Here is a 26,413-nt window from a genome sequence, read left to right as displayed (position 1 = left end):
GCTATTGAATAATACTGGAACAGGAGTTCACAAGTGCTTTCACTGAAGAGTTTGTTCATATACTGTGTATTGATTATGTAATATATCATAATTGCTTCTGTAAATACTTAAAACTGTAATTTTTTAATTGTGTGCGCTTCCTAGCTTTTTTGATCAGAGAATTTTGGAAAGTACCAAAGAAGCAGGGGAATAGTTTGCCAGTATTATATTTTCATACTGTTTGTCTCCCCTTCACATTAATCCTAACCTTAACCCCGGATGGAGCGAGACTGCCCTGCCCTGCCCTGGCCTGGCGCAGTGTGTGTGGGCGGTGCCAGCCCCCGTCATGTCCCACTGCCGCGTCCCCACCCCACCCACCCCACCACTGCTGCCAGGTGCCAGCTGTCACTCAGGCCTGCAGTGGGCATCCATTGTCGTCAGTGTAGAGAATGCACAGGGGACGTGTAACCGAGCACTACATATCAAGTCCAGTTTTAATTTTCACTCCTATTCTCCCCTGTGGACAGAAGAAAGGAATTCTTGTCTCAAACACTGAGGCAAGTACTTTGATATTCTAGAAATTTGGGAGGGGGGAGGTTGAAATACCAGACAATACACTGGATTTGAGGATTTCCTTGAGGCCTTTACTAAGCTGAACATCTTGATGCTCTACTGTAGTCCCATTGAATTCTTTTTGATAGCGGGAGGAACATGACTAATGTTAGAGCCTGAAACTATGGAAATGCTGCTAAAATTTTTATATTGACAGACATTTTCTCGGTACTTCATTGTGATTTTTCATTAATCAACCATATTAAATTTATAATAAAAAATGCCCCTCAAAACTCTGCCTCTGAAGTTTGTTTTCTAAGTATCTACATAATGTTTTTTTGTCCAGAGTTTCCACAAAAATAAAAGCTATACAGTTTGGTTACTCCTAGTTTTCAAATACCTCTTTCCCCTTATTTTACTACTACAGTATTACCTGTTAGTGCAGAAAATGGTCATGAGCAAGAAAAGGAAAGTGACCCACACAGTTCAGCATCAGAAGTCCCCACTGTTAACTGAACACACCTGACCCGTCGGGAATGAACTCTCTGATGAAAGGCTTTGTCACGCTGAAGTTGGCCAGATTTCAGGGCTAAGGACCTAGCAGGAAAATCGACATCCTTTCTTCTTGGCTTAAACACAAAACAAAACAAAAACATACCTACTTGGAGCTTGAGAAGGAAACTCCTTCAGCCCGTGCAGGGGTCACAAGCTCCAGTTCCTTCCTGAGCCAGGAAGACGACAGAGGTGAGGAAAACTGGCCAGGTGTTAACAGTTCTTCGTCTCTACAAAGAAATTTGCCCTTTCCAATGTTTAAAATGGTATTTTAGGCCTTTCATTTCTTCATTTATGATAAAACCATAAATTCAAGAAGAAGTTCAATTTCCTTCTAAATTTATTTATAAGACAAATAACAGCCCTGGTCAGATAGCTCAGTTGGTTAGAGCATCCAGATACACAAAGGTTGCCGATTCGATTCCTGGTTGGGACACATGTTTCTCTCTCTCTCTCTCTCTCTCTCTCTCTCTCTCCCTCTCCCCCCCCCCCCCATCTTACTCTCTCTCTAAAATGAATAAATTAAAAAAAAGAAGAAAATAACCACATGACAACGACTCAGGTCCAGGAAGGAAGGCTGCCATCTCAGCCCCGGCCCGGCCCCAGCAGCCAGGCTGGCAAAGGCAGAGGCCTGGGAAGCAAAGTGGGAGAAAGGTCACACCCACACTGAGTCTGAGAATGACTAAGCACCTAACCACGTCGCGGGAATGTGCAGAGAGAAGCTTTGCCCACTGCCCCCCAGTCCCAGCCACTCTGTTATCTGAGAGATGCCTCCCCCTTGCCCTCCCCATGAGGGCAGGGACCTGAGCTTAGGCAGGGATTGGTCATGTGGGAAGGGGAGGTGGAGAGGTTGGTAGAGGGATCCTCTATCTGGGACACCAGAGTCCTCTCTCTGAGTTGATCAGCTCCTTCTAAAAATGTAAACCCTCCTGGACAAGGTTTAACTTCTGTGTCCCTGGTATCTTGTGAGTTTGTTACCAGATCACCCTGCTGTGCATAAGAGCTGTGTGGAGCCCAGACAAGTGCCCGGGAGACTGCTGCCTTCCCAAGTCTGGGCTCTTCTCACTGGGGACGTCTGCGTGGAGCACAGGCGGTCAATGGAGCCTGAGCTAAAAAGACAATGTTCTTTTACTTCATTTCCTACCTTCCAAAAGGACTGAACTTTTGAGTAAATAGCTAAATATATTTATTCATTTTCAACAAAATAATTTTTAAAATAAGTCCTCCCTGTTTCAGAATAAGCTATAGAATAAAAATTAAAACTTCCATGAAACCAATTGAAGGATAAAAACCATATGATCGTATCAATAGGTGCAGAAGTATTTGACAGAATCCAGCATTCATTTGTGATAAAAACTCAGCAAAGTGAGAATAGAGGGACCACACACCTCAACACAATAAAGGCCATCTATGACAAACACACAGCTAACACCATACTCAATGGGGAAACATGAAAAGTGTTTCCTTTTAAGATCAGGAACAAGATAGGGATGTCCACTTTCACCACTTATATTAGAAGTCCTAGCCATGGCAATCAGACAAGAAAAAGAAATAAAAGGCATCCAAATTAGAAAGGAAGAAGTAAAACTCATTATTTGCAAATGACATGATACTATATGTAGAAAACCCTAAAGATTCCATCAAAAAAACTACTAGAATTGATAAATGAATTGAGTAAAGTAGGGGCATAGCAAATATTCAGAAATCAGTTGCATTTTTATACACAAATAATGACCAGAGAAATTAAGAAAATCCCAATGTCCAACTGCATCAAAAAAAATAAAACAACACCTAGGAATAAATTTAACCAAGGAGATAAAATACCTGTACTTGGAAAATTATAAGATATTGAAGATACAAATAAATGGAAGCATATACTGTGCTCATGGTAGACAGAATTGTATTGTTAAAATTTCTATACTACCCAAAGCAATCTATAGATTCAATGCAACCCCTATTAAAATACCAATGGTGTTTTTCACACAATTAGATAATTCAAAAAAAAAATTTTTGTAATGTTTTTAATTGATTTTAGAGAAAGGAAGGGACAGAGTAAGAGACAGACAGGAACATCAATCTGGTCTTGTATGTGCCCTAACTGGGGATCGAACTGGCAACCTCTGTGCTTGAGGATGATGCTCTAACCAAGCTATCTGGCCAGGGCAGAATAATCCAAAAATGTATATGGAACCACAAAGAACTCCAAATAGCTACAGCACTCTTGAGAAAAAATAGCCAAGGTATTATGCTCTCTGTTATCAAACTATAGAATAAGGCTACAGTAATCAAAAACGCCTGTTATTGGAGCCTGTAAATGGAACAGAATAGAAAGTCCAGAAATAAACCCACACCTACATGGTCAATCAGTATATGACAAAGGAAGCAAGAACATATAATAGGGTAAAGACAGTCTATTCAATAAATAGGGTTAGGCCTACTAGGTGATGGCGCAGTGGATAGAGCATCGACCTGGGACACTTAGGGCCTAGGTTCGAAAACCCAAAGACTCCAGCTTGAATACGGGCTCACCAGCTTGAGCACAGGGTCTCTAGCTTGAGCGTGGGATCATAGACATGACCCCATGGTTGCTGCCTTGAGCCCAAAGGTCACTGGCTTGAAGCCCAACGTTGCTGGCTTGAACCCAGCAAGGGGTCACTGGTTCAGCTGTAGCCCCCTGGTCAAGGCACATATGAGAAAGCAATCAATGAACAACTAAAGTGCCACAACAAAGAATTGATGCTGCTCATCTCTCTCCCTTCTTGTCTGTCTGTCCCTATCTGTCTCTCTCCTGCTAAAAAAAATAAAAAATAGTGTTAGGCATATTATACAGATATATGGAAAAAAAATGAAACTAGACCACCTTCTTACACCATATACAAGAATAAACTCAAAATGGATTAGACTTAAATGTAAGATTCGAAACCATAAAGCTAGAAGAAAACAGGCAGGAAACTCAGGTATTTCTCCTAGCAATATTTTTTTCTAATATATCTTCTGGGGCAAGGGAAACTAAAACAAATGGGACTATATCAAAATAAAAAGGTTTTGCACAGCAAAGGAAACCATCAAAAAAATGAAAAAAACAACACATTGAATGGGAGAACATATACACCAATAATACATCCAGGGGTTACTACCCAAAATTTATAAAGATCTCACACAACTCAACATAAAAAACACAATCCATTTTTTAAAAAAAACAAAAAACATGGGCCTGACCTGCAGTGGTGCAGTGGATAAAGCATCAACCTGGAATGCTGAGGTCGCTGGTCAAGACCCCAGACTTGCCTAGTCAAGGCACATACAGGAAGCAACTACTACAACTTGATGCTTCTTGCCCCCTTTCTTTCTCCCCCCCCTAAAATCAATAAATAAAATCTTTTTTAAAAAATGGGCAGAGGATTGTGCATATAGCCAAAAAGTAGAAACAACCCAAAGGTCCATCAAATAATGAATTGATAAACTGTAGTATATCCTGTAATAAAAATTAGTCAGTCATAAAAAGGCACAAAGTACTGAGATGTGCTATAACACAGATGAACCCTGGAAACATTGTGCTAAATGAAGAAAAAAACAAAATGCAAACATTTTATGATTTCATTTATATGAAATGTCCAGAATAGGCAAATCCACAAAGACAGAATAAATAAACAAATAAAATTGTTTGTTTATTTATTTTTTGTGGCAGAGACAGAGAGAGTCAGAGAAAGGGACAGATAGGGACAGACAGGAAGGGAGGGAGATGAGAAACATCAATTCTTCGTTACGGTTCCTAAGTTGTTCATTGATTGATTTCTCCTATGTGCCTTGACCAGAGGACTACAGCAGACTGAGTGACCCCTTGCTCGAGCCAGCGACCTTGGGCTCAAGCTGGTGAGCCTTGCTCAAACCAGATGAGCCCGCACTCAAGCTGGCGACTTCGGGGTCTCGAACCTGGGTCCTCCACATCCTAGTCCGATGCTCTATCCACTGCGCCACCGCCTGGTCAGGTTAAAAGAACTGGTTTAGATTGGGAAATTGCCTGCAGAATACGAGGTATTCAGCAGGCATCTGGCAGTAAACGTTTGGTCAGGAGAGCTATCTTTGATGGAGATAAGCTTTGGGAATGGCTAGCTTTAGGAGGTAGCTGTCCAGGAGACAGGAGTGGTAGTGTTTAAGGTTGAGAAGAATGGGTATGTGAGCATTACCAGGAAGACGTGTTGAAGCCCACACTCCACTCACCCCAACTTCAAGGTTTGGATATATTTCCTAAGTAAACAAGTCAAATCTCTGGGAGTTGGGAGGGACTGGCTATGGCTTAAAATATACACGCTCTGAAAGCTGTGTCCCATTCTTATTTTTTTTTTTCTAAAGTGAGAAGCAGGAAGGCAGAGAGACAGACTCCCGCATGCACCTGACCAGGATCCACCCCGCAAGCCTGCTAGGGGGCGATGCTCTGCCCACCTGGGGCGTTGCTCCGTTGCAACTGGAGCCATTCTAATGCCTGAGGTGGAGGCCGTGGAGCCATCCTCAGCGCCTGGGCCAACTCTGCTCCAATGGAGCCTTGGCTGCGGGAGGGGAAGAGAAAGAGAGGAAGGAGAGGGGGAAGGGTGGAGAAGCTGATGGGTGCTTCTTCTGTGTGCACTGGCCGGGAATCGAACCTGGAACCTCCACACGCCAGGCCGACACTCTACCAGAGCCAGCCAGCCAGGGCACTGTGTCCCACTCTGAAATATCTCCTTCCATGTGACTGGACCACCTTTAGCATCATATGTTGGCCTCTATCCTTTTAGTCCCTCCACAAGAGGAAAGATGTGCCTCTGATTGGTACATTTGGAAAGAATAAACTGGGCATGTTAGAGTCTGCTCCTGCCCTCTTTCTCTTGGGATAGAGACTGACTGCAGAGGTAAAGATGAAGCTTTTGGCTTCTATCCACTGAGGGTTGTTCTGATTGACAACTTAAAATGTAAGAATGGTGCCATTACCAGACCATCCTTATTCCGAAAGGGCCCCAGAGGCATATTAGATAGAATCTAAGGACAGGCAGATGTAATTTGAAGAGGCTCCTTATACAAACATATCAACAAGGTGTAGAGTTAAATAATAGAGGATAGAACCTGAATGCCAACATTTAAGTGGAGAGCAAAAGAAAAAGGGGATTTATTTCTAAAGGGAAATGAACAGAGGGACCTGAATCAAAGACGACATACAGCACACATAATCAGAGGCTGTGGTCTCAGGGAAAAGGCTGGTCTTTATGTGTAGAAAACAGAGCAGTCTTCTTGCTTGTGTAGGTAACAGCATAGGGTGACCCAGAAATGGCTTCAGCTCCTCCTGCCCAAGGTTCTAGAACCTAAGGCTTGGCCAAGGTGGCAGTGAGTTTCTAAGGACAGACCTGTAGTAACTTAATGAAACTTTAGGACAGTCATCGTCCTCTTTTCCTCGAGCAGTGATGCTCAGAGTATAATGATGGATTAGCAATACATTGTGACATCTTCCCAGTCTCTTACAGCAATTAATATTTATAGTATGTGTAAACATTATTACAAAATTTAATAAAAACCTCATGCGGAGCGACAAGTGCACTCACCAATTAGAATGCTGCCTGCTCTGCTGCCACAAGGGGCCTGTAGCCTTTTTCAAACAAATAATATTCCAAGAGTTTTCCCTAATGACAAAGAAACTGACTTTAGAAAACCAAAAAAATAGAGTATAAAATAAATAAAATTTATGAGTCTACCTTCCCAAGATAACAAATATTAATATTTTGGAGCATTTTCTCCAGTATTTGCACATATTTTAAAAAATAAAATTGGCCCTGGCCTGTTGGCTCAGTGGTAGAGTATTGGCCCAGTATGTGGAAGTCCTGGGTTTGATTCCCAGTCAGGGCACACAGGAGAAGCAACCATCTGCTTACCCCTTCCTCTTCTCTCTCCCTGTCCTTCCCTCCCACAACCAGGCTTGAATGGTTTGAGCAAGCTGGCCTCTGGTGCTGAGGATGGCTCCGTGACCTTGCCTCCAGCGCTGAAATACCTCAGTTGCCAAGCAACGAAGCAGCAGCTCCAGAAGGGCAGGGTATCAGCGTGTAGGGGGCTGGCCAGGTGGATCCCAGTCGGGGTGCACAGGGAGTCTTCCTCTCAACCTCCCGCCTCTCACTTAATAAAAAAAAAATGTATATAAAATTAAGATTTTTTTACTTTGCTTTTTCTATTTAACATTGTGAACAATCCTCAGTAGTTATTCCTCTTCAAAAACATGATTGTTAATGGCTGAATAATATATCACTTAATGAATATGTATACCATCTTTTTGCACATTTGGACAGCTATCAATTTTTTCTATTATGAGAAACCTTGTATATAAATCTTTGTACATCTATGATGACTCCCTAAGGCAAATTCCTAGGGGTGGAGTCACTGAATCAAAGAGCCCACTGGCATTAAACACATATACACTGAATGAAATGTTAGTTCTGTTCCCAGGTGAAGGCCATTTAAATTATGTTGAGTAAGGCTCAAAAGGAAAGACTGAGGATCCTAGCAGTGTCCTGAAATCGAATAAAGGAGTGGCCATAGGCGTTGTAAAACTAACTAGGGGAGTAACGGGAGGGGGAACAGGGAAGATGAGGAGACTGCTGGGACAATAGTAGGGAGGGGGAGGGAAGGGAGCTACTGAGCACGTCCATTATGAGAAACAAGGCACTGCTCCATCCTAGGATCTCTCACAGGGCTCTTTTCCTGAGGCTCGCAGTTACTGCTGTGAGGATCAGATAGATTGTATAGGATGACCAGCTCAGGGCCTGGCACACAAGCTCAAGAAATGTGCTTTCCCTTCTGCTAAAACCTTATGACTCCCACAATGATGAGAGTACTTAGGACATAGTCTAGCCAGCCATATAATTCACTGAAACTTCTGAATAAAGGCTGAATTTAAACTACCTATGTTCATAAATGGATTATACCAACAAGAAATATGGCTCTTTAGCTCTGGAATAACAAACACAGGAAAAGAAAAAAAACAGATCTATTTTCTTCTCATTTAATGCAGGCCATAATATAACTTCATCAGGTCAGTAACTCACAAATTAATTAGAGGTACATCTCATCAGTTGTTTCCTTGTATTTCCTTTTGACCCAGCACTCATCATTTCTGGGCCCCGCCCTAAACAACACTAGACTGAGGAGAAATGCCCCACAGCAACTCCTCTAACAACATAGTTAGCGCCCAACCAACTCCTGCGACTTACCCCAGACGGGGAGAAATCCAGGTACGGGAGCACCGGTCAGCCCAGCCCAGCATCCGATCCACTCCCACGCTGTGTATCAAGTTCATCCAGTCAGACAGTTAACCAGACACAGGAGCCAACAAGACAGAATGAATTTGTTGCTTACCTCCCTCACTCTCTTTTCCTGTTATACTTCTATGTCCTGTAATGGCGGTTCAACCCACAAAAAAAGTGAGAAAATAAAAGTATATTATGTGGCTGGTCTCATAGATATTTTCTGACAGAAGAAGTAGTTGGAATTTGGGTTGTATTAAAAATAATATTTCGTGGTAATACACGGAAAATCCTTCAGCACTGAAATTTTTCAAAAAGCAATGTCTACTTTTTCTGATGACTCATTTGGAAACTTAGCAAGGAATCTGAGCAGCCGTATCAGAGAATTACAAATGGTCAGTGACCATATGAAAACAGGCCCTCTCGCTGGCAATTAGAAAAATGCAAATTAAAACAAAATATCATGTTTTATGTCTAAAACAAGTAAATATTTTCAAGTTTTACAACATTCAATGTTACTGAGGATGTGGGGAAGTGGGCTCTCTTAAGAACTGTTGGTAGAAATACAAATTGGTACAAAATTTTTGATGAGCAATTCTGTACTACTCACCCAACGTACACGCCCTATGACTCAGCAGTCACTTCCAGAAACCTGTCCTAGAGAACTGCACTAATACAACAGCCATGTGCCTAGTGACCACCACCTAGGGCAGCGCAGAAATGGAGCATTTTCATCATCACAGCAAGTTTTCTTCTAGGCAGTGCTGCTAAGAAAATGTTCACAGACGTGAACAAAATAAATGGGCAAAGATATTCAATGCAACATTGTTTGTAAAGCCAAAAATGGAATACAGCAAAATGGGAAATAAATAATGTCATATTTACACTAACGTATAAAATAAGAAAAATATGAGGCAGATCTATATGAACAAACAAAAATGCTGTTAAATTTCAAAGTATATTGTGAAATAAGATGTTTTTTAACATCATATATGTAGTTTTGAGTTTTTTTTTTCTATTTTGTTTGGAGAAGTGGGGAGGCAGAGAGACAAACACCAGCATGGGCCCAACTAGGATCCACTCGGCATGCCCACCAGGGAGCGATGCTCTGCCCATCTGGGGCATTGCTCCGTTGCAACTGGAGCCATTCTAGCACCTGGGCCAACTTTGCTCCCATGGAGCCTTGGCTGCTGGAGGGGATGAGAGAGACAGAGAGGAAGGAGAGGGGGAAGAGTGGAGAAGCAGATGGACACTTCTCCTGTGTGCCATGGCTAGGAATCAAACCTGGGACATCCACACACCAGGCTGACACTCTACCACTGAGCCAACTGGCCAGGGCCTATACGTAGATATTTATGTAATCTCTAAAGACACTGAAAAACACCTCCAAGGATATCTATCAAACTGTTGGTAGTGGTAGACAAGGTTTGGAGAGAGGAATGGCAATTTTCACTTTTACTTACATCTAAACTGACTTTATTGCAACCAGTGTATAACAGGGGTCCCCAAACTTTTTACACAGGGTGCCAGTTCACTCTCCCTCAGACTGTTGGAGGGCCGCCACATAGAGTGCTTCTCTCACTGACCACCAATGAAAGAGGTGCCCCTTCCGGAAGTGTGGCGGGGGCGGATAAATGGCCTCAGGGGGCCACATGCAGCCTGCAGGCCGTAGTTTGGGGATGTCTGGTATAAGCTATGCTTAAAAAATTTTTTTCACCCTGGCCAAGTGGCTGAGTAAACATAGCATCATCACAGCAGGCCAAGGTTGCAGGTTTGATCCCCAATTGGGGCACATATGAGAAGCAACCAACGAGTGCACCACTAAATAGAACTAAGTGAAACACGCTGATGCTTCTCCCTCTCTCTCTCTCTCTCTCTCTCTCTCTTGTCCCCACCCCTCTCTCAAATCAATGGAAATTTTTTTAAAGTTTTTTTTCAAAAGAGGTTCTACTTTTAGAAAGATAACTTACTAGTAAGCCATGATCATAGTTTACTCATTTTTTTTCCCTAAACTGGTATTTTCATTCTTTGGTTACCATTTTTCTAGACCTAATAATCAACAATCCTTGTCCTAAGGCCTGGGAGGAGCCAAAGATGTGCTCTCCTCCAGCTCTGGCCTCCTCCTACCACACTCTCTTCCTTCCAGTCTTCACCTACAACTGTACTCTTTCCTTTGCTGGTCTTTTAACCGCTCACACCCTCACTCTTTCTCAAAACTACCAATCTCATGCTCTGTCACGCTGCTACAGGAAGCAAGTACCTTAACAGATGTGCTTCCGGCCAGAACAAAACTCAGTCCCACTCCTCGGCCTGTGTGCAGAGGAGCAAGAAGTCAGGCAAACTGAAGCGGCACGGACAGGCAACAGCAGATATTATTGCACACATACCAATTTAAGCATAAATACCACCTATGAATATTTTTCAAAGCAAATCACAATAAATGCAAGAAAACCACCACTAGTAAGTCAGATGAGTGATTATGTTCAAATGTGATGGGTTTATTTTATTTTACTCTGATGCAAAACCAAAGATTCCACTATAGCACAGAGACCAATATATTAAAAGGTCATGAAAAAAGTGGTGTGGGACATGCAGAACGTGATGTACAAACAGGGGGATAGGGTTATTTCCTTTGTAACATGACTACATTGTCACTGAGGAACACATTAAAAATAATACTGTGGAACTGAACTGAAATGTGGCACAAAATGACAACTTCCAGGCATGCCTTCAAGCACCTCCCTTAGGATGGACTTGCAATCTCTAGACTTCAGTGTGGGAAGGATTACAATTCTTTGGAAGAATAAAAAGTTCACACTTTTAAAATTTCAGAGAAGAATTTTAAGGCCAAAACATAGTGGGTTCATTTCTCTTCATCTCCAGGGAGAAATATGATGCTTTATTCAAAACCACATTAAGCTTCTAGTTCAAATCCCAACCCAACCTTGTGACCTCCTGCATTGAAGTTCTTTCCATCGATTAAAGCTGATAGGGTCAGTTTGACTCCTAGGAAGAAGAGAACACCACAATCACTTGTAATAAATATTACAATCAGATCTGCATTTTCTAGAAACAATGGATGGAGTCAATGGCATGGACTACAGCTGGGCATAAGAATTACAAGAATACAGCTATTACTAAACTCAACACAGGGTTATTTATTATCATCCATCTGTAATGAGTAAAGCATAACCACTGCAAAGTTTACTTGGAGTTCAGAGTTAAGAACAATAAATGATGCACCAAACTCATAAGCCAGAGTGACCAAGTTACAGTTAGAAATACATAAAAAATTTTAAACCAAGAGTACCTGGATCTGTTATACTTTGTACGAACAACCAAATGTTATAAAACGGTCTGAATTAGTCTGGCCTGTGGTGGTGCAGTGGATAAGTGTCAATGTGAAACACTGAGGTCACTGGTTCAAAACTCTGGGCCTGCCCAATCAAGGCACATACGACAAGCAACAAGCAAACAATGAACAGCTAGAGTGAAGCAACTATGAGTTGATATCTCTCATTCTCTCACCCCTCTCCTCTCTCGGTAAAATAAAAAAAAAAAAAAACTTAAAAAAAAAAAGGTCTGAATTAGCCTACAGTGATTGTAGGTTCTATTCATTATTCCTCTATCACCTTCTACTTCAACCCCATTATTATTCATTCCTTTACTTACCTGGTCGAAGAGCCTGAGTATAACCCAGTCCAATCAGGCTGGCATTATTTACTTTAGCCTAAGGTTAAGGATAGAAACAGTAAGAAAATAATCAATTTCATAATACATGTCCAGTACAACCACCACTTCATGCATCAGATTTCCAAAGCTAAAGCACCTTAGGGCCAATATAAAATGACTGAAACTGAAAATTAATTAATAAAAAGATAAATCTTTTATGAAGAGGACTGGAAGGGATAGCAGAGACCTTGAGAATACATGCTTAAAGAGCTCAAGCAAATGTTTTTAAAACACTGTGTAGTCAAGTACCCCATGTACTGAATTCTTTGAGATACCAGTTTACAATCTCTGGTTAGAGCATGAACTCTGGTGAGAGACAAATCTGGTTCAAATCTTGGCACTGCCACTTGGACAAGTTACCTGACCTCTCTAAGCCTCAATTCCCTCATCTGTAAAACGGGGATGAGGATACTACTCACCACCTATAGTTGTGAGGATTAAATGAGATAATACACGTAAAGCCCTTAGCACAGTACCTGAAATTTAAGAGCTCAATTAGTGTTATTATTAATAAGATTTACTAATACCAACAGGAATAGTAATCAAATCCCATGAATTTAGAGATAAGAAAATTTTGAGGCTAAAGACAGAAAATGACTTGAGAAGGTCAGACAACAGCCAAATACAGGAGGAACTAGGACTAGAATCCAATTTCCTGACTTCAGGTTTAATACTCTTTTCAGTACACTAGCTCATTCAAGTTAATAAAGTCATGCAAACTACAACAGTATCACAACTCTCGTTAACAACTTAGATGGAATCCTAAGAGCAGACACAATCTGGAAGCACATTCTTACAGATAGAGTAGTTCTACAATCCAACTTGTATTTAGCAGCGATGCCAAAACGGGTGTTATTACTGCCAGCTGTCCAAGCGAGGTTTATTGACGTTTCCATCTTCTCGTTAACTTTCTGGTAGATAGACCCTCCAAATTCAGTGCCATCATTCCTGTTCTCATGGTGTAAGAAAAAGTCATAAGTACCTAGTTTGTACCATTGATATAGTACAGAAACAAATTCTAAGACTATCTAAACAAGGATCTCATTTTGCACCTTCAAATTTCAGCAAACTTCCAGCATAAATGATTTCCAAGCAAAACAAGAAACTAAATCCAGTTATGGAACTTAGTCACCTAATTAAAATGTAGTTAACACTTGACTCATTTACTTGGTTCTGCCACAATATAAATTTCTTAGTCACAATTAAATTATGCACGAAGGCAGACATCTCAGGTGTATAGGAATGGTAGGAGTCTCTGAGATGTTCATAGAATTTATAAACTTCAAAGTTAAGTCCAACCGGGTAGCTCGGCTGGGTCATCCCCATACACAAAGGGTGCTGGTTCAATCCCCCGTCAGAACATACACAGAAACAGACTGATGTTTCTGTCGCTCTCCGTCTCCCTTCCTCTCTCTTTAAAATCAACCAATAAGTTTTAAAAAATAAAAGATTCCACATAAAATATATATATTGGTACAAGTATGGGACTAAAGCCAATTCTGGATTTCATTTTAAACAGAGTCCTAGCGTTAGAAAGCACCCTCTCCACAATATCTACGGTACACTGCTCTAGGGAAGTACCTAAATTGTTTCAAAATGTCCCAGAAGTTAGTCCATGAGTTTTCATGGTTTTCCTGATAATACTGTTTCATCAGTTATAATGACCCCGTCTCCACCACTACTTGACTTCCAGTAATCATTAAGTGAATTAGACTGCTTAGTGGAGAGCAAATGCAACGCTGTAAAAACAGAGCTCACCCTTTGATTCTCTTCCTGGTAGAGTAGCAGTGCCCAGTAGCACAAAACATAAAATAAAGTTTAAAAGTTCAAATTCAGTTCACCAGCAGGGTACAGTCTACAGAACTGCATCTAGGGTTGCTTTGGAGATCTGCTACTCCTGACCAAGGGCATCTGAAAACCTCCAGAGAATTACTGGTGCTGCTCCAGGTACTCAGATCAATTAGGTGGTTGTTCTTCATGATCCAAACAGACCTATTTCAGGACACTGCCAAGCTGAGTACAGCATCAGAGGAAGCAGGAACATCTCCAAATGATCCCATGTCCTGGGCTCTCTCCATCCCAATACTTCCTCTACAGATTCTAGAGCTTCATAGAGTTTGGGATACAGGCTGAGAGGCCAGTAAGTACCAGCAGCACATCACAGTGCACCAAGTGCACTAACCTCTCACTATGTTTGCCAACTATGAGAACAGAACAGTGAGGTTGGATGTCCACTAAGGCATACTAAATGCAAGTACCATCATTTCTAACCTTCTCAACATGCTAACAGCTACCAACTTTTTGGCATTAAAGGAGGAATGAATTATAAACACTCACACATGAGTGTGCAGCTGGAAGTCTGCAGCCTTGTAACCCAGGGCGAAATTATTCTGTGACAGTTTGGATTTGGCTGTGTCAAAACTCATCTGATATCCAGCAAGCCAACCTTCAAAGGCTAATACAGCCCAGCCATAGATGGTTGGGCCAGAAAAATCTATATCAACATTACTGCCAAGACTGAAACAATCCCGTTTATAGGAGGCCTTCAATTTCCCACTCTTCTTTCTGTGAAAAACAAACACAACACAATGTAAACAAGAGTTTCTACTACTGTCCAGGAGTCTTTACAGTAAGACCCCCTGTCCCCCAGGAGTAGATGCCACACACACAGCAAAAACGTTTCAAGTGACTTAGCTCTAAAAATATATCTGGTTAATATTAGAAATATGTGTACTATTTTTACCTATTCCTCACTATAAGTTCAAATGATAGGATAGTTCACAATTAATTTCTTGAAGGCATGAACAAAAGTATAAAAAGAGTAACATATTTCAGTAGCAAATTAATAACCTGAATACATATATCTATATACGTACAAGGAGCCAAATTTCTTTAAATATTTCCAAATGTCCAAATGCTATGAAAGGTAACAACACCCGACACACTTCACTTCTAAATTATTAACTGATCACGGAGAGAAGTGTCCTTTTTTTCTTAAAGGGTATAGTGCTTTGGTGAGCGTATTTATTTCCCTTAGGGCCAGTGTTTTCTCCATAGACAACGCTAGATAGATAGAAGTGAAGTATTTTTGAAGGACAATACTGAAATAAGTTCTAAATAATCCTTTTCTATTTCATCAGGCCTCTTATTTGTCTTGAGGATAACTAAAGTGTGTAGCAGGAAGGGCACGCCTGCTGTTGCAGCTAAGAAATGCCACTTTTATCCAGCACCTTTGTCCTTTTGATAATCTTGGCCATGACAGGCAGACAGAAAAGACCACAATCCCTATTTTTTAGATGAAGAAACTGAAGCAGAGAAGTTGGGAGGGTTCATATAAAGGCTAAGAAAGCAAGTCAATAGCAGAACTACTCGTTATAGTGTTCTACAGCCAAGAGATTACACTGTCTTAACAAATTCTCAGCAAAATACCACATCTATGAATCTTTAGAATAGGTTAAGAAATATCTAATGTCAAACCCTTCCAGTTCCTAAACTCTTTCTACAATGTGCTTCTTTGGACTAGATTTATGTTTTTGTTAATCTGCTCTATTGTCAAATAAAACTCTTTTTGCCTGCCTCAAAGGAATCTTCCTTTCTCTTTACTGCTACACACAGTCTCTAAATATTCTTAACTGGCCCTGGCCGGTTGGCTCAGCGGTAGAGCGTCAGCCTGGTGTGTGGGGGACCCGGGTTTGATTCCCGGCCAGGGCACATAGGAGAAGCGCCCATTTGCTTCTCCACCCCCTCCCCCTCCTTCCTCTCTGTCTCTCTCTTCCCCTCCCGCAGCCAAGGCTCCATTGGAGCAAAGATGGCCCAGGCGCTGGGGATGGCTCTTTGGCCTCTGCCCCAGGCACTGGAGTGGCTCTGATCGCAGCAGAGCAACGCCCTGGAGGGGCAGAGCATCGCCCCCTGGTGGGCAGAGCATCGCCCCTGGTGGGCATGCCAGGTGGATCCCGGTCGGGCGCATGCAGGAGTCTGTCTGACTGTCTCTCCCCGTTTCCAGCTTCAGGAAAAAAAAAAAAAAAAAAAGGAAAAAAATAAATATTCTTAACAGCAGCATCCTAAGCTCTCCTGCATCAAAACTTTTTATTGCAACTCCCTATACTAAATTCCTCTACCCCTACAGGCTAAAAAAGTTTTCAGAAAATGGGGTTTGGATAATTACCCTGTGTTCGGTACAAATATGGTATCAAGAGTCAGTTTCAACCCTTCAGCCAACTGAAAAATAAAGATTTAAAATCAATAATTAGTAACTTTCAATTCTTATTTTGATTTAAGAAACCAATTCTAAAGTTTTCTCTAACTTCCTAACAACAAAAAAAGGGAAGTCATTAAAGACAGACAAATATTAAATTATTTAATAAATTACCTCTTCATCCTTCCTTGTTGTTTACCCCTCTCCCCTTACCCCAGGCTTCATTATGATTCTTTCACAAAAAAAAAAATTTTTTTAAATACAAAGGTCAAATTCTCTTCTAGCCGGTAACGTTAACCACAGTACAAAAACAACAGAATCCCAATACAACAAAATAATACTGATACTCTCTTAAAAGCACTGTAATAAGACAATCTGATATTTAAAGAGCTAACTTAAGTAATTTATTTATTCAACTATACATATACAGGGTGGGCCAACAGATTTCTAGTTATGAGTATGTGAAACACGGTGTATTCTTGTATTACTATTTAGTATATTATTTTCCACATAAACAACTGTAAACCTACTTATGCCCAACCTTGTATATTACCTATATATTGTAATGTACATATAGACAAACCTCAAAAACTAGTACACTGTACACAGCAGGCCCTTGACAAACATCTTGATAGATCGTCTGTTTGAAAACATTATAGAATTTTCCACATTTTTCTGCAGAGCCAATTTTGCAATGATTACAAAACAAAATTAAAACGAAATCACTGCAAATAGCTTAGTCTACCCAGAAGAGGCTCAGATGTGTAAAAGGGTAAGTAGAACAGTTCAGAATAAAGATGCAGAATAATATGATGTGCTGACAAACAAAGCTGACTTTCTAGAACCATAAAACATACCACAGAAGGCCACGTACAGAGAAAAAATATGGCTACTGGATAGGCTAAAAGATCTTGTTCAGATTATATTTGGGGTTTGTCCATCATCTTATCTGCAAGATAAATTTAACATACAAATAACTTCCAATGTTTCTCTTACCTTATTTTCCCAAGAGATTTCTGTTCCAAGAGTATTGTCTGTGTTCCATTTTTGGGTGAAAGTAAGTCCATAGTTACAGATCTTATATTTGGTCTCTAGGTTGCCTGATGCTTTCCCTGTATCAGTATAAGCATGACCAGAAGTAGAAAATTCCTAAGCAATGAAAAATAATCACTTTAAAGGGAGCTCATCAAATAGAAAAGTATCATTTCAGAAAGCAGTATTCAATGCATTAGACACCAGTGCAATTAACTTTTTACCACAGCCCTACTCTACAGCAACTTACTGCCTGCTTTCCTTCTTTATTTTTTAGAACATCTTCAAATTTTAATCCTTTATTTAACAGGTTACCTAGACCAGTGATTTTCAACCTTTTTTTTTTTCATGGCACAAACACACACTAATTACTAAGGCCAGTGCCCCTGACTAAATACAACCATTTTCATCTCATGGCACAAATAAATTAGTTACTAAAGAAGGTCAGGGCCCCTTTTTCTTTTTTTTTTTTTTAATTTTTTATTTATTCATTTTAGAGAGGAGAGGGGGAGAGAGAGGGAGAGGGAGAGGGAGAGGGAGAGGGAGAGGAGAGAGAGAGAGAGAGAGAGAGAGAGAGAGAGAGAGAGAAGGGGGGAGGAGCTGGAAGCATCAACTCCCATATGTGCCTTGACCAGGCAAGCCCAGAGTTTTGAACCGGTGACCTCAGCATTTCCAGGTTGATGCTTTATCCACTGCGCCACCACAGGTCAGGCAGGGCCCCTTTTTCTTTAGTAATTAGTTTATGCGTGAGAAACAAAGGTTGAAAATCACTGACCTAGACCAATTTCGATTAAGAAAACTAGAAAGTTAGTAACTGCCACAAGCAAACGCCAGGCAATGGCATATGTCAGTTTTCCATTGAGTCCTGCTTTTTGCAGGGTGCCTGAATGCACTGCTTGAGGTTTCTGCTCAACTTGCTGGAATCAATCGTGAAGATTTTAGTCCACAGGAAGCTTTTCTTCATATTTCTTTGCAAATGCTTAAGCATTCTTACAGAATTTTTTATGGTCCTTAGAGTATCCTTCAGGTAGGTAAGCTGGAAGAGGGTACGTAGGCTGGGGGTCATTCACCACTGCTATGAGGGACTGGATTACTTGGTTGGTTTGGGTGGCTGGCTTCCAGTTTTCAGCATTAATTACTGGCAGATAGACTTGCCCCTTTTCCTTGATGTTGGGGAAAGTTGATTTCGATTCTGAAGGCCCCCTTATCATACAGAGGTGGTCAGGAACATAAAGTCCTTGCCAAGTCAGGTAATTAGTTTCATCAGTCTGGATGTTAGGAAGTTTTTCATTCCACATTTGAAGATTTCTTCAAGCCCCTTCATCAGCCTCTTGCTGACTGTCATCGTGAATTGGGTCCTGCAGCTCTTCCCCTTTGTTTTTGTATAAATACCTAGGAGTGGAATGGCTGGATTAAATGGTAAATGCCCGAGAAAAAAAAAAAAACCTCCCAAACTGTTTCCAAAGCAGCTTTACCATTTTATATTCTTACTAGCAATGTACGAGAGTTCCGGCTGCTCCACAACCTCACCAGTACTTTGTCTTAATAATTTCAGACATTCTAGTACGTATGTAGTGCCATTTCATTAAAGTTTTTTTTTAATTATTTTTATTTATTCATTTTAGAGGAGAGAGAGAAAAAAAACGAGAGAGAGAGCAAGAGAGAGAGAGAGAGAGAGAGAGAAAACGAGAGAGAGAGAAGGGGGGAGGAGCAGGAAGCATCAACTCCCATATGTGCCTTGAACAGGCAAGCCCAGGGTTTTGAACCGGCGACCTCAGCAGTCATTAAAGTTTTAATTTGCACTTCTCAAATAATGAATGTTGAGAATCTTTTCACATGCCTATTTACTATTCATACATTTTCTTTGGTGAAGTGTATGTTTATATCCTTTGTCAGATATATGATTTGAAAATATTTTCTTGATTTAACTTTTTAATCTCTTAATAGTATATGTTAAAGAGCAGACATTTTTATTTTTAATGAAATTTGATCACAATTTTTTCTTGTATGATCATGCTTTTGGTGTTATATTTAAGAACTATTTGCCTAACCCAGGATCATAAAGATTTTCTCCGATGTTCTTTAAGTTTAAAAATTTTAGGTTTTAGTCTGACCAGGCAGTGGTGCAGTGGATAAAGCGCCAGACTGGGACGCAGAGGACCCAGGTTCGAAACCCTGAGGTTGCAGGCTTGAGCACGGGCTCACCAGCTTGAGCATGGGGTCACTGGCTTGAGGATGGGATCATAGACATGACCCCAAGGTCACTGGCTTCAACAAGGGGTCACTCACTCTGCTGTAGCCCCCCAGTCAAGGCACATATGACAAAGCAATTCATGAACAACTAAGGTGTCACAACGAAGAACTGATGTTTCTCATCTCTCTCCTTTCCTGTCTGTCCCTATCTGTCCCTCTGTCTCTCACAAAACAAAACAAAACAAAAAAACCTTCAGGTTTTATATATATAGGTCAGTCTCAATGTGGCCGCTTCTGTGAATCCTTGGTTATAAGACTTCTCTTTAGCTAGTCTTCAGTTGGTTATTCAGAATGATTGTTCTATAATTTAGCTGTAATCCCATTTTGGTCCTTGGACAAGGTGAATGTAGCTTCCATCTACTCTGCTGCAATTCTGGGCCTCTCCATCCTTCTTTCTAATCTCTAAATATTTTAACGAGTTTTAGACTTTCTATCAATATTATTCTACCTCTCTTACTGGTATTTCTTGTTTCATATACCCTCTTACAAAATGGAAATCTGAAATTCTCTCCTTCAAAGAGAAATAGCTCAATTGAAAATAAAGGCCTTTACTAAAATGGCATATAGAATCTTAAACATTCTATTTTCATGATCTGAAAAAGATTATCATTTCTCTACCATCATTTAAACTATTAATTTTAAAGTCCTTAAAATAATCAAATCAGCAGGAGCACTAGCCTCCCACCCCCTTTTAACAGGGTCAGAACTCTATCACATTTTATAAAATTTATTTTTATTGTGATAAAATATACTTAATATAAAACTACTATTTTAACTTATTAAGTGTACAATTCAGTGGCATTTAGTACATTCACACTGTTATGAAAACTCTACTAGTTTTGTCTCCAAAACTAGTTATAAAACCTCCAACACAAACAATTTTAATATTTGAAAATGTCTATGTATTCTTTGTAACAAAATGCTATGTTATAGCTTTCTCCCTTCTTCCCTGTCTACCTTTTAAAGTGCTTTCTATCAGTTACTATGAGTGCCTTAAAATAGATCCTTCTCCCTACTTAGGTGTCATTTCAGTCATATGACAATAAGCAATTCGAAATAGATATCCTTCTGGGGGAAGCAAACAGTCAACACCTGTCACTGACAATCTATGAACTCTAAAGAAAATCCATTCTGATTGGCCCTGCTTTTAAAGAGCATCTCTGAAACGCTGCCAGCCCTGAGCAGTTCTACTTCACTGCTGGCAACATGATTCCCCCTTCACCAAATACCCTGCGCCCTGACTCTGGCTCTAGGCTGATGAAACCACCGGGAAACTCTCATCTGTTTATCAACACCACGCAGAAAGTTTTCAAAGAGAATATCCTGCTGCACATTTAGGGCAAGGCTTTAGTAAAAAATGATAAAAAGCTAGTCATGTTAAACAGTTCACACGATTATTTAACTTGACCAGCACTTCCTTTTAGTAGACCCAAATACCCAGTGTTTTATTTTTACATTTACTTTTCATAAACCTGACAGTATAGCAAATATAAACCTTAATTCTGGTACTCAAAGGTAAAGGAACAGTCAGTCTACTCTCCTTCCTTGTTATATCTTACTATGTAGCTCTATGAAATGTTGAAAATACCAGAGATACGAAATCAAAGAGAAGGCTAGTATTCTTCTAAGTGCAGTTTCAAGCTAATAATTGATGGTTTTTAATCTAATTTTATAATTATATCAAACAGTGCAAAATATATTTATAACATGCACATAACAACTATAGCTCTATGTTAAATGCTAGAAAGCAACAAAACAATCTTAAAAACGTTACTGTGAAATAGACGGCATATGACAAAAACATCAAGATGCAATCTAAGAAATTGGGAGCAATGAATGTAATTTATCATGACTCAGTACCAGTGACCAAAAGCAGCCATAAAAATAAGCACACAAATATGCTCTGTTTTTCTTACCATCTGAATGAATATTCCCACACAACAGCAGCATGAAAAGGAGATAAAATTTTAGTTGATGTTTTTTGCAACACAAACCTAACTTTAGCAAAGTCTGAAACCCTACTTAAAATGAGTACAGTATTGCAATTTTAACAGAACCACATACAACAGGGGTCCCAAACTACGGCCCACGGGCCACATGCGGCCCCCTGAAGCCATTTATCCGGCCCCCAACGCACTTCCGGAAGGGGCGCCTCTTTCATTGGTGGTCAGTGAGAGGAGCACATTGACCATCTCATTACCAAAAGCAGGCCCGTAGTTCCCATTGAAATACTGGTCAGTTTGTTGATTTAAATTTACTTGTTCTTTATTTTAAATATTGTATTTGTTCCCGTTTTGTTTTTTTACTTTAAAATAAGATATGTGCAGTGTGCATAGGGATTTGTTCATAGTTTTTTTTATAGTCCGGCCCTCCAACGGTCTGAGGGACAGTGAACTGGCACCCTGTGTAAAAAGTTTGGGGACCCCTGACATACAATATGCTCATCCTAGTAGGGTAGTTGCACATATATATATATATATATATATTTATTTATTTATCACTAGAAAACCAGGGAAAGAATGACAATGACAAACCAGGATTATGCTGGGTATGGGACAAAGTATCATAAGAATTCCACATGCCCCTTGCCCTTATAATTATATCATTATATGTAGAAATAAAATTTGCATTAATTTGAATAGGTAATACCAAAAAAGATGCGGAAATCAGAGAATGAGGTGAACCTAAAGTTAATCTGGCTGCTGAGACTTACTGAATAAAAGCTCTGGTAATGATGCTTTGAAAATATGCACAGGGTATACAACATAACGAACAGTTCAAATGCTGTAGAAATGTTTACCTGAAACCTATGTACTCATATTGATCAATATCACCCCGTTAAAGATAATTTTCTAAATAAAATTTAAATATTAAAAAAAGAAAATATGCCCATATATCTTTTACTTCCAGTAAAAAATTTATAAACATCAATAAAAACTATAAACTAATTTCTAAATGTATTTTATTTCTGCATCTGCTTCAATTAATCACAAGGGACAGAGACTATCATTTGCTCTTGTAGAAGGGTGATAAAACTCGCAGGAACCCTATACAATGAAAGTTTTCAGCGCCCATATTCATGAAGGTATAATGACATCGCTTGGGTGTGAATACATACATACACACACACACACACACACACACACACACAGTATCATCTGAGAGTAGAACTAAGAAGAGTCTAATTATAACAAAAACAAAATTCAACCTGACTATGTGCTTAAGTGGCTGAGTGAGGCTTCTCAATGAAATCTGAGCGTGGAATAAAGCTGTGGGGAAGACAACAAAGAGCCAAAAGTATGCTGCTTCACACAACTAGACTAACATTGATTTTTAAACAGGTTCCTTTCAGATAGGCTATGTTTATTGAAAATAAATTAGGTACTTACCACTCCACTACATGACTTGGTTCTCAGGTCTATTTTGACCATGCCAAACCCTAGACACACACAAAAACACAGTAATGTACAAAATGTGACATTCACTCCAGTTTTTGCAACTTAGAAATTATGAAAATAGTCCATATGGAAAATACACAGTATTCTCATTAGGTGACAGGTCCATGAAAAACTAAATTATAATGAAATAACTTAAGCAAAAATTTTAAACCTATCAAAATAATAAAGGTATTTTAAAACTATAAGTTAAAACAAAAAAAGGAATGAAAAGAATATGCACTATTCTGAAAACCAAATTAGAAAATACTATGCAGATATATATATATAAGCTTAAAATATACACAATTAACATTACTAGCTAATAAAAAAATTAAATGTGTACAACACAAAAAATTAAAACTTTGAAGACTATTAAACTTTAGAAACTAAAAATAAATGTCTTTTGGATCAAAGAATATGCATTACTCCAAAGATGTCAAAAGTTGTACTTCCAGTTCCACAAAAACAATGCCATTATTTGGAGAAGGAAAAATGTACCCTCTACTTCAAATGTCCCCAGGTCTAGCCAGAGAAGCCATACATATTACAGAGTCATATTATTTGGTCTTACAGGTAATATTAAATATGCATATGTATACAATTGTTTTTAATACCTGTGGGGCTCTACCTCTAAAGAATGAAGTCCAATAACCTGTTAGTTATCCCTTAAATCTTGTGAGACACATTAATGTTGACTTAACCTCATTTTACTAGCACAGTATAATAGGCATTCAATACTAACCCTTACCCAAAATTGGATACTTACCATATCCTTTGTTGAAGACATCCTTGGCAGCCTTTCCTAGGTCACAGTAAGTTGGTGTGTTACACATATCTTATAAAGAAAAACGGGGACAATGGAATAAAAATAACCACTTAGTATTTATTCACCTTCAGTCCTTCTACTATTTAGCTTTGAGAAAAGGTATACAGTTTTCTCTTCCTTTGCATCATTATTGCTTATATCCTAATGCATGCAAAGCTGAGAAGGGGCCCTGCTCCTTTAAAGAGAGCTTTTCTGAACACTGGAGAATAAAAGGGTTTGTTTCAGGAGAGTCAGAGGTCATCTTCCTGATTGCATTTCAAAGAAAAGAAATTTCTCATAAGCTGAACGAGGGGCATTTTAATTTAACATTTCACTTTTTAAAAAAGGAAAATTTATATTAGAAAGACATTTCATGGGCTCTTATAAAGCCAAAGAGCAGTATAAGGCAACAAAGTAAATTTGTTTAAAGAACTGTGAGCTTAAACAGGTGCATTAAAAATTTTCAAGATTAACATTTTTGCTACTCTGAAATGCAGCTCTTAAAATAAGAATTACCATACTAACTGAAATGTATTTACCCAGAATATACCCTCTCTCAAAGCTCTTCTTAAAATAAATTGTTATAATCTTCCCCATTAACCAGAAATAAAATCAATTCTACCTGCAGTAATTTCCTTACCAAAAATTGGTGTACACTCTAAAGTTAAAGCTTTCAAAATCCCAATATTCCTTGACTTTTTATCTTGCCTATTTAGTATCCACCCAGCTTTTCTACTGCCAATATGACTCTCACACCCGAAATCTCAGGTCTGTCAACACTGAACATACCATTCCTTTGCCCTCTTTCTGTAATGGGAAATATTTTCCTGCAGCAGTCTCAAAGGCTATGTTAACCAATTGTAGAACCACCTAAAGCAGCCCCACTAGCTCCAATTGCCATACCCGAAAATTCCACAGCACCAGCTAGCCTTTGCAATTTCTATGCCTGAACTACCTCCTCTTTCAAACTTAAATTTATATTTAGCCTAGGTCTTGATCTGGCCTGCTATGCCATCACACCTGAATGTAAATATACTTACAATGCACTTAACTGAAATCACTAAAAATTTGTTCCTTACCTAAATCTGCCAAATATGACAGACATATGTTAAGAGAAACACTGTAATACACACAAAGTTGGGAAGAAAGAGTATATAGTACAGATGAAAGGGTCGGGATAAATGTACTGACTCACACCATAGAACTTTGTTCTAAGCCACAGCATTTCAGGTCCACTTCCAGAGCAATTATTTGACAATTCAGCTCCTTGTATTCAAGTAATCAATTCTATGTCTTTTACACACTGCCTGTTGCAATCTGAAATTACTTTTTATGATCACAACCAATGCTTCACATGTTAAAATTCTGACAGAAGACTATAATTTGGGAAGGTAGGTACAGAGAAGCAGACACTCTACATTCAAATAGAAATAAATGTCAAGGTTTTATTTTACAGTCTGGCTTTTCCTCTACAGACAAATGGTGCACCAATCTAGGACTCACCATAATCTTTCAGCATTTTGCCTTCTTTTTCAAAACCACTGCCAGACACTTTGCAAAAGTTTTGTAGCTGGTTTAGTTTACTAACTGATCTCAATTCTACCTAGTTTCAGTCTACTTTTTCACGACTCTGATGGGAAATGCACGATTGGTATGATCAAGCAAAAAATCGAAAAGTCACAGAGACTTCACGTTACTCGAGAACAAAGCTATCATCACCTATTTCTCTTACATCTACAAAATGCACTTTTTATCTGTAGACGTACACAATGTTCCGAGGTTGCATTAGATGCAGACAGGGGAAGAGGGCGTTAACCAGGTGATGCTGCTTTACCCAGTAACTAACTACAGTCAGTAAAGAGCCCGTTCTGTTCGTCGTCTCTCCTGTCTAATTGCACATATAGCATCCTCCCTTTGGCAGTAATAAGTGGAAGAGCATCCCCTGATGTTGAACAACTCCGGGAAGGAAGCTGGGGGCGGGGAGCGGGTTTGGGGTTCGAGGACGCAACTTCCCTAGAAACCAACCTCCTTTCCGGCTTGACGCCTGGAAACAAAGTCCCATGGGCACACCAGGCTGAGGGCGAGTCGCGGCTCAGCGCTCGGAGCGCCGCCTATCCCCGCCTGTCCCCGCCGGCGCGGCGGCTCCATCACCTGACGCGGCCAGAGGCGCAAGGTTCCCTCTCGCCCTCCGCGGCCGCACCGGGCCCGCGCCCCTTTAGGCTCATCTCGCCCTCCATGAGGCCCGCCTCCCGTCGGGTTCCCGGCTTGGTGGCGACCCACCGCCCCCTCACCCCCGCCCGGCCGGCCCGGGGCCCGGGTTATCCTCACCTCCACCTACAGAGCAGGTCTCGGCTCCACCAGGGCAACGCTGAAGGTCTTTTTCAACCAACGCCGTCCGCGCCTGCGCGGCCCCACTCCCCCGCAGCGCCTGCGCGCCCCTGCCTCCTCCCGCCCGCGTCTGCGCCGCGATGTCAGACCGGGGTCGCAGCGTGCGGAAGGGAACAGCTGGGGCGAACCAACACCACCAACTGTCTGGCTCTGTGTGCGCGCGTGCGCGGCAGGGCCCAGCGCGCAGGTGGCCCGGGCAGAGGTTGACGGGAAGCAAGAGAAGCTCGGG

At 40.3% G+C, this 26,413-nt stretch overlaps 1 protein-coding gene and 1 pseudogene across 2 annotated transcripts; both read right to left on the bottom strand.

The window, feature by feature from the left end:
- Positions 1–10,819: 10,819 nt before the first annotated feature.
- Positions 10,820–26,291, bottom strand: VDAC3 (voltage dependent anion channel 3). 2 transcript variants are annotated; one of them, XM_066380418.1, is made up of 9 exons: positions 26,125–26,291; positions 23,758–23,826; positions 22,944–22,993; positions 17,266–17,418; positions 16,240–16,292; positions 14,412–14,639; positions 12,872–13,022; positions 12,011–12,072; positions 10,820–11,348 (listed from the first exon to the last, which is right to left on the bottom strand). In XM_066380418.1, exons 2-9 carry the CDS (start codon positions 23,822–23,824, stop codon positions 11,270–11,272), a joined length of 843 nt encoding a protein of 280 aa, XP_066236515.1. In that variant the 5' UTR covers positions 23,825–23,826; positions 26,125–26,291; the 3' UTR covers positions 10,820–11,269. The 2 variants fall into 2 exon arrangements, with proteins under 2 accessions (XP_066236515.1, XP_066236514.1); XM_066380417.1 differs by having other exon boundaries at positions 12,015–12,072; positions 26,125–26,278.
- LOC136404082 (ubiquitin-conjugating enzyme E2 L3 pseudogene) lies at positions 18,186–18,740 on the bottom strand (annotated as a pseudogene).
- Positions 26,292–26,413: the final 122 nt, after the last annotated feature.

Source organism: Saccopteryx leptura, chromosome 4 (assembly GCF_036850995.1).
Source record: "Saccopteryx leptura isolate mSacLep1 chromosome 4, mSacLep1_pri_phased_curated, whole genome shotgun sequence".
Taxonomy (NCBI): Eukaryota; Metazoa; Chordata; class Mammalia; order Chiroptera; family Emballonuridae; genus Saccopteryx; species Saccopteryx leptura.
The sequence above is the reverse complement of the archived record's forward strand: the minus strand, read 5'-3'. Positions and strand labels throughout refer to the sequence as shown.

What these genes read in the sequence shown, in the direction of transcription:
- VDAC3 (XM_066380417.1), bottom strand. Translation starts at nt 23,824, where the DNA reads ATGTGTAACACACCAACTTACTGTGACCTAGGAAAGGCTGCCAAGGAT. An exon ending in TTCCAGCTGCACACTCATGT is followed by an intron (nt 13,023 to 14,411) that starts GTGAGTGTTTAT and finishes CCATGAGAACAG; the next exon opens with GAATGATGGCACTGAATTTG. An exon ending in ATTGTAGAACTACTCTATCT is followed by an intron (nt 12,073 to 12,871) that starts GTAAGAATGTGC and finishes CCTTAACCTTAG; the next exon opens with GCTAAAGTAAATAATGCCAG.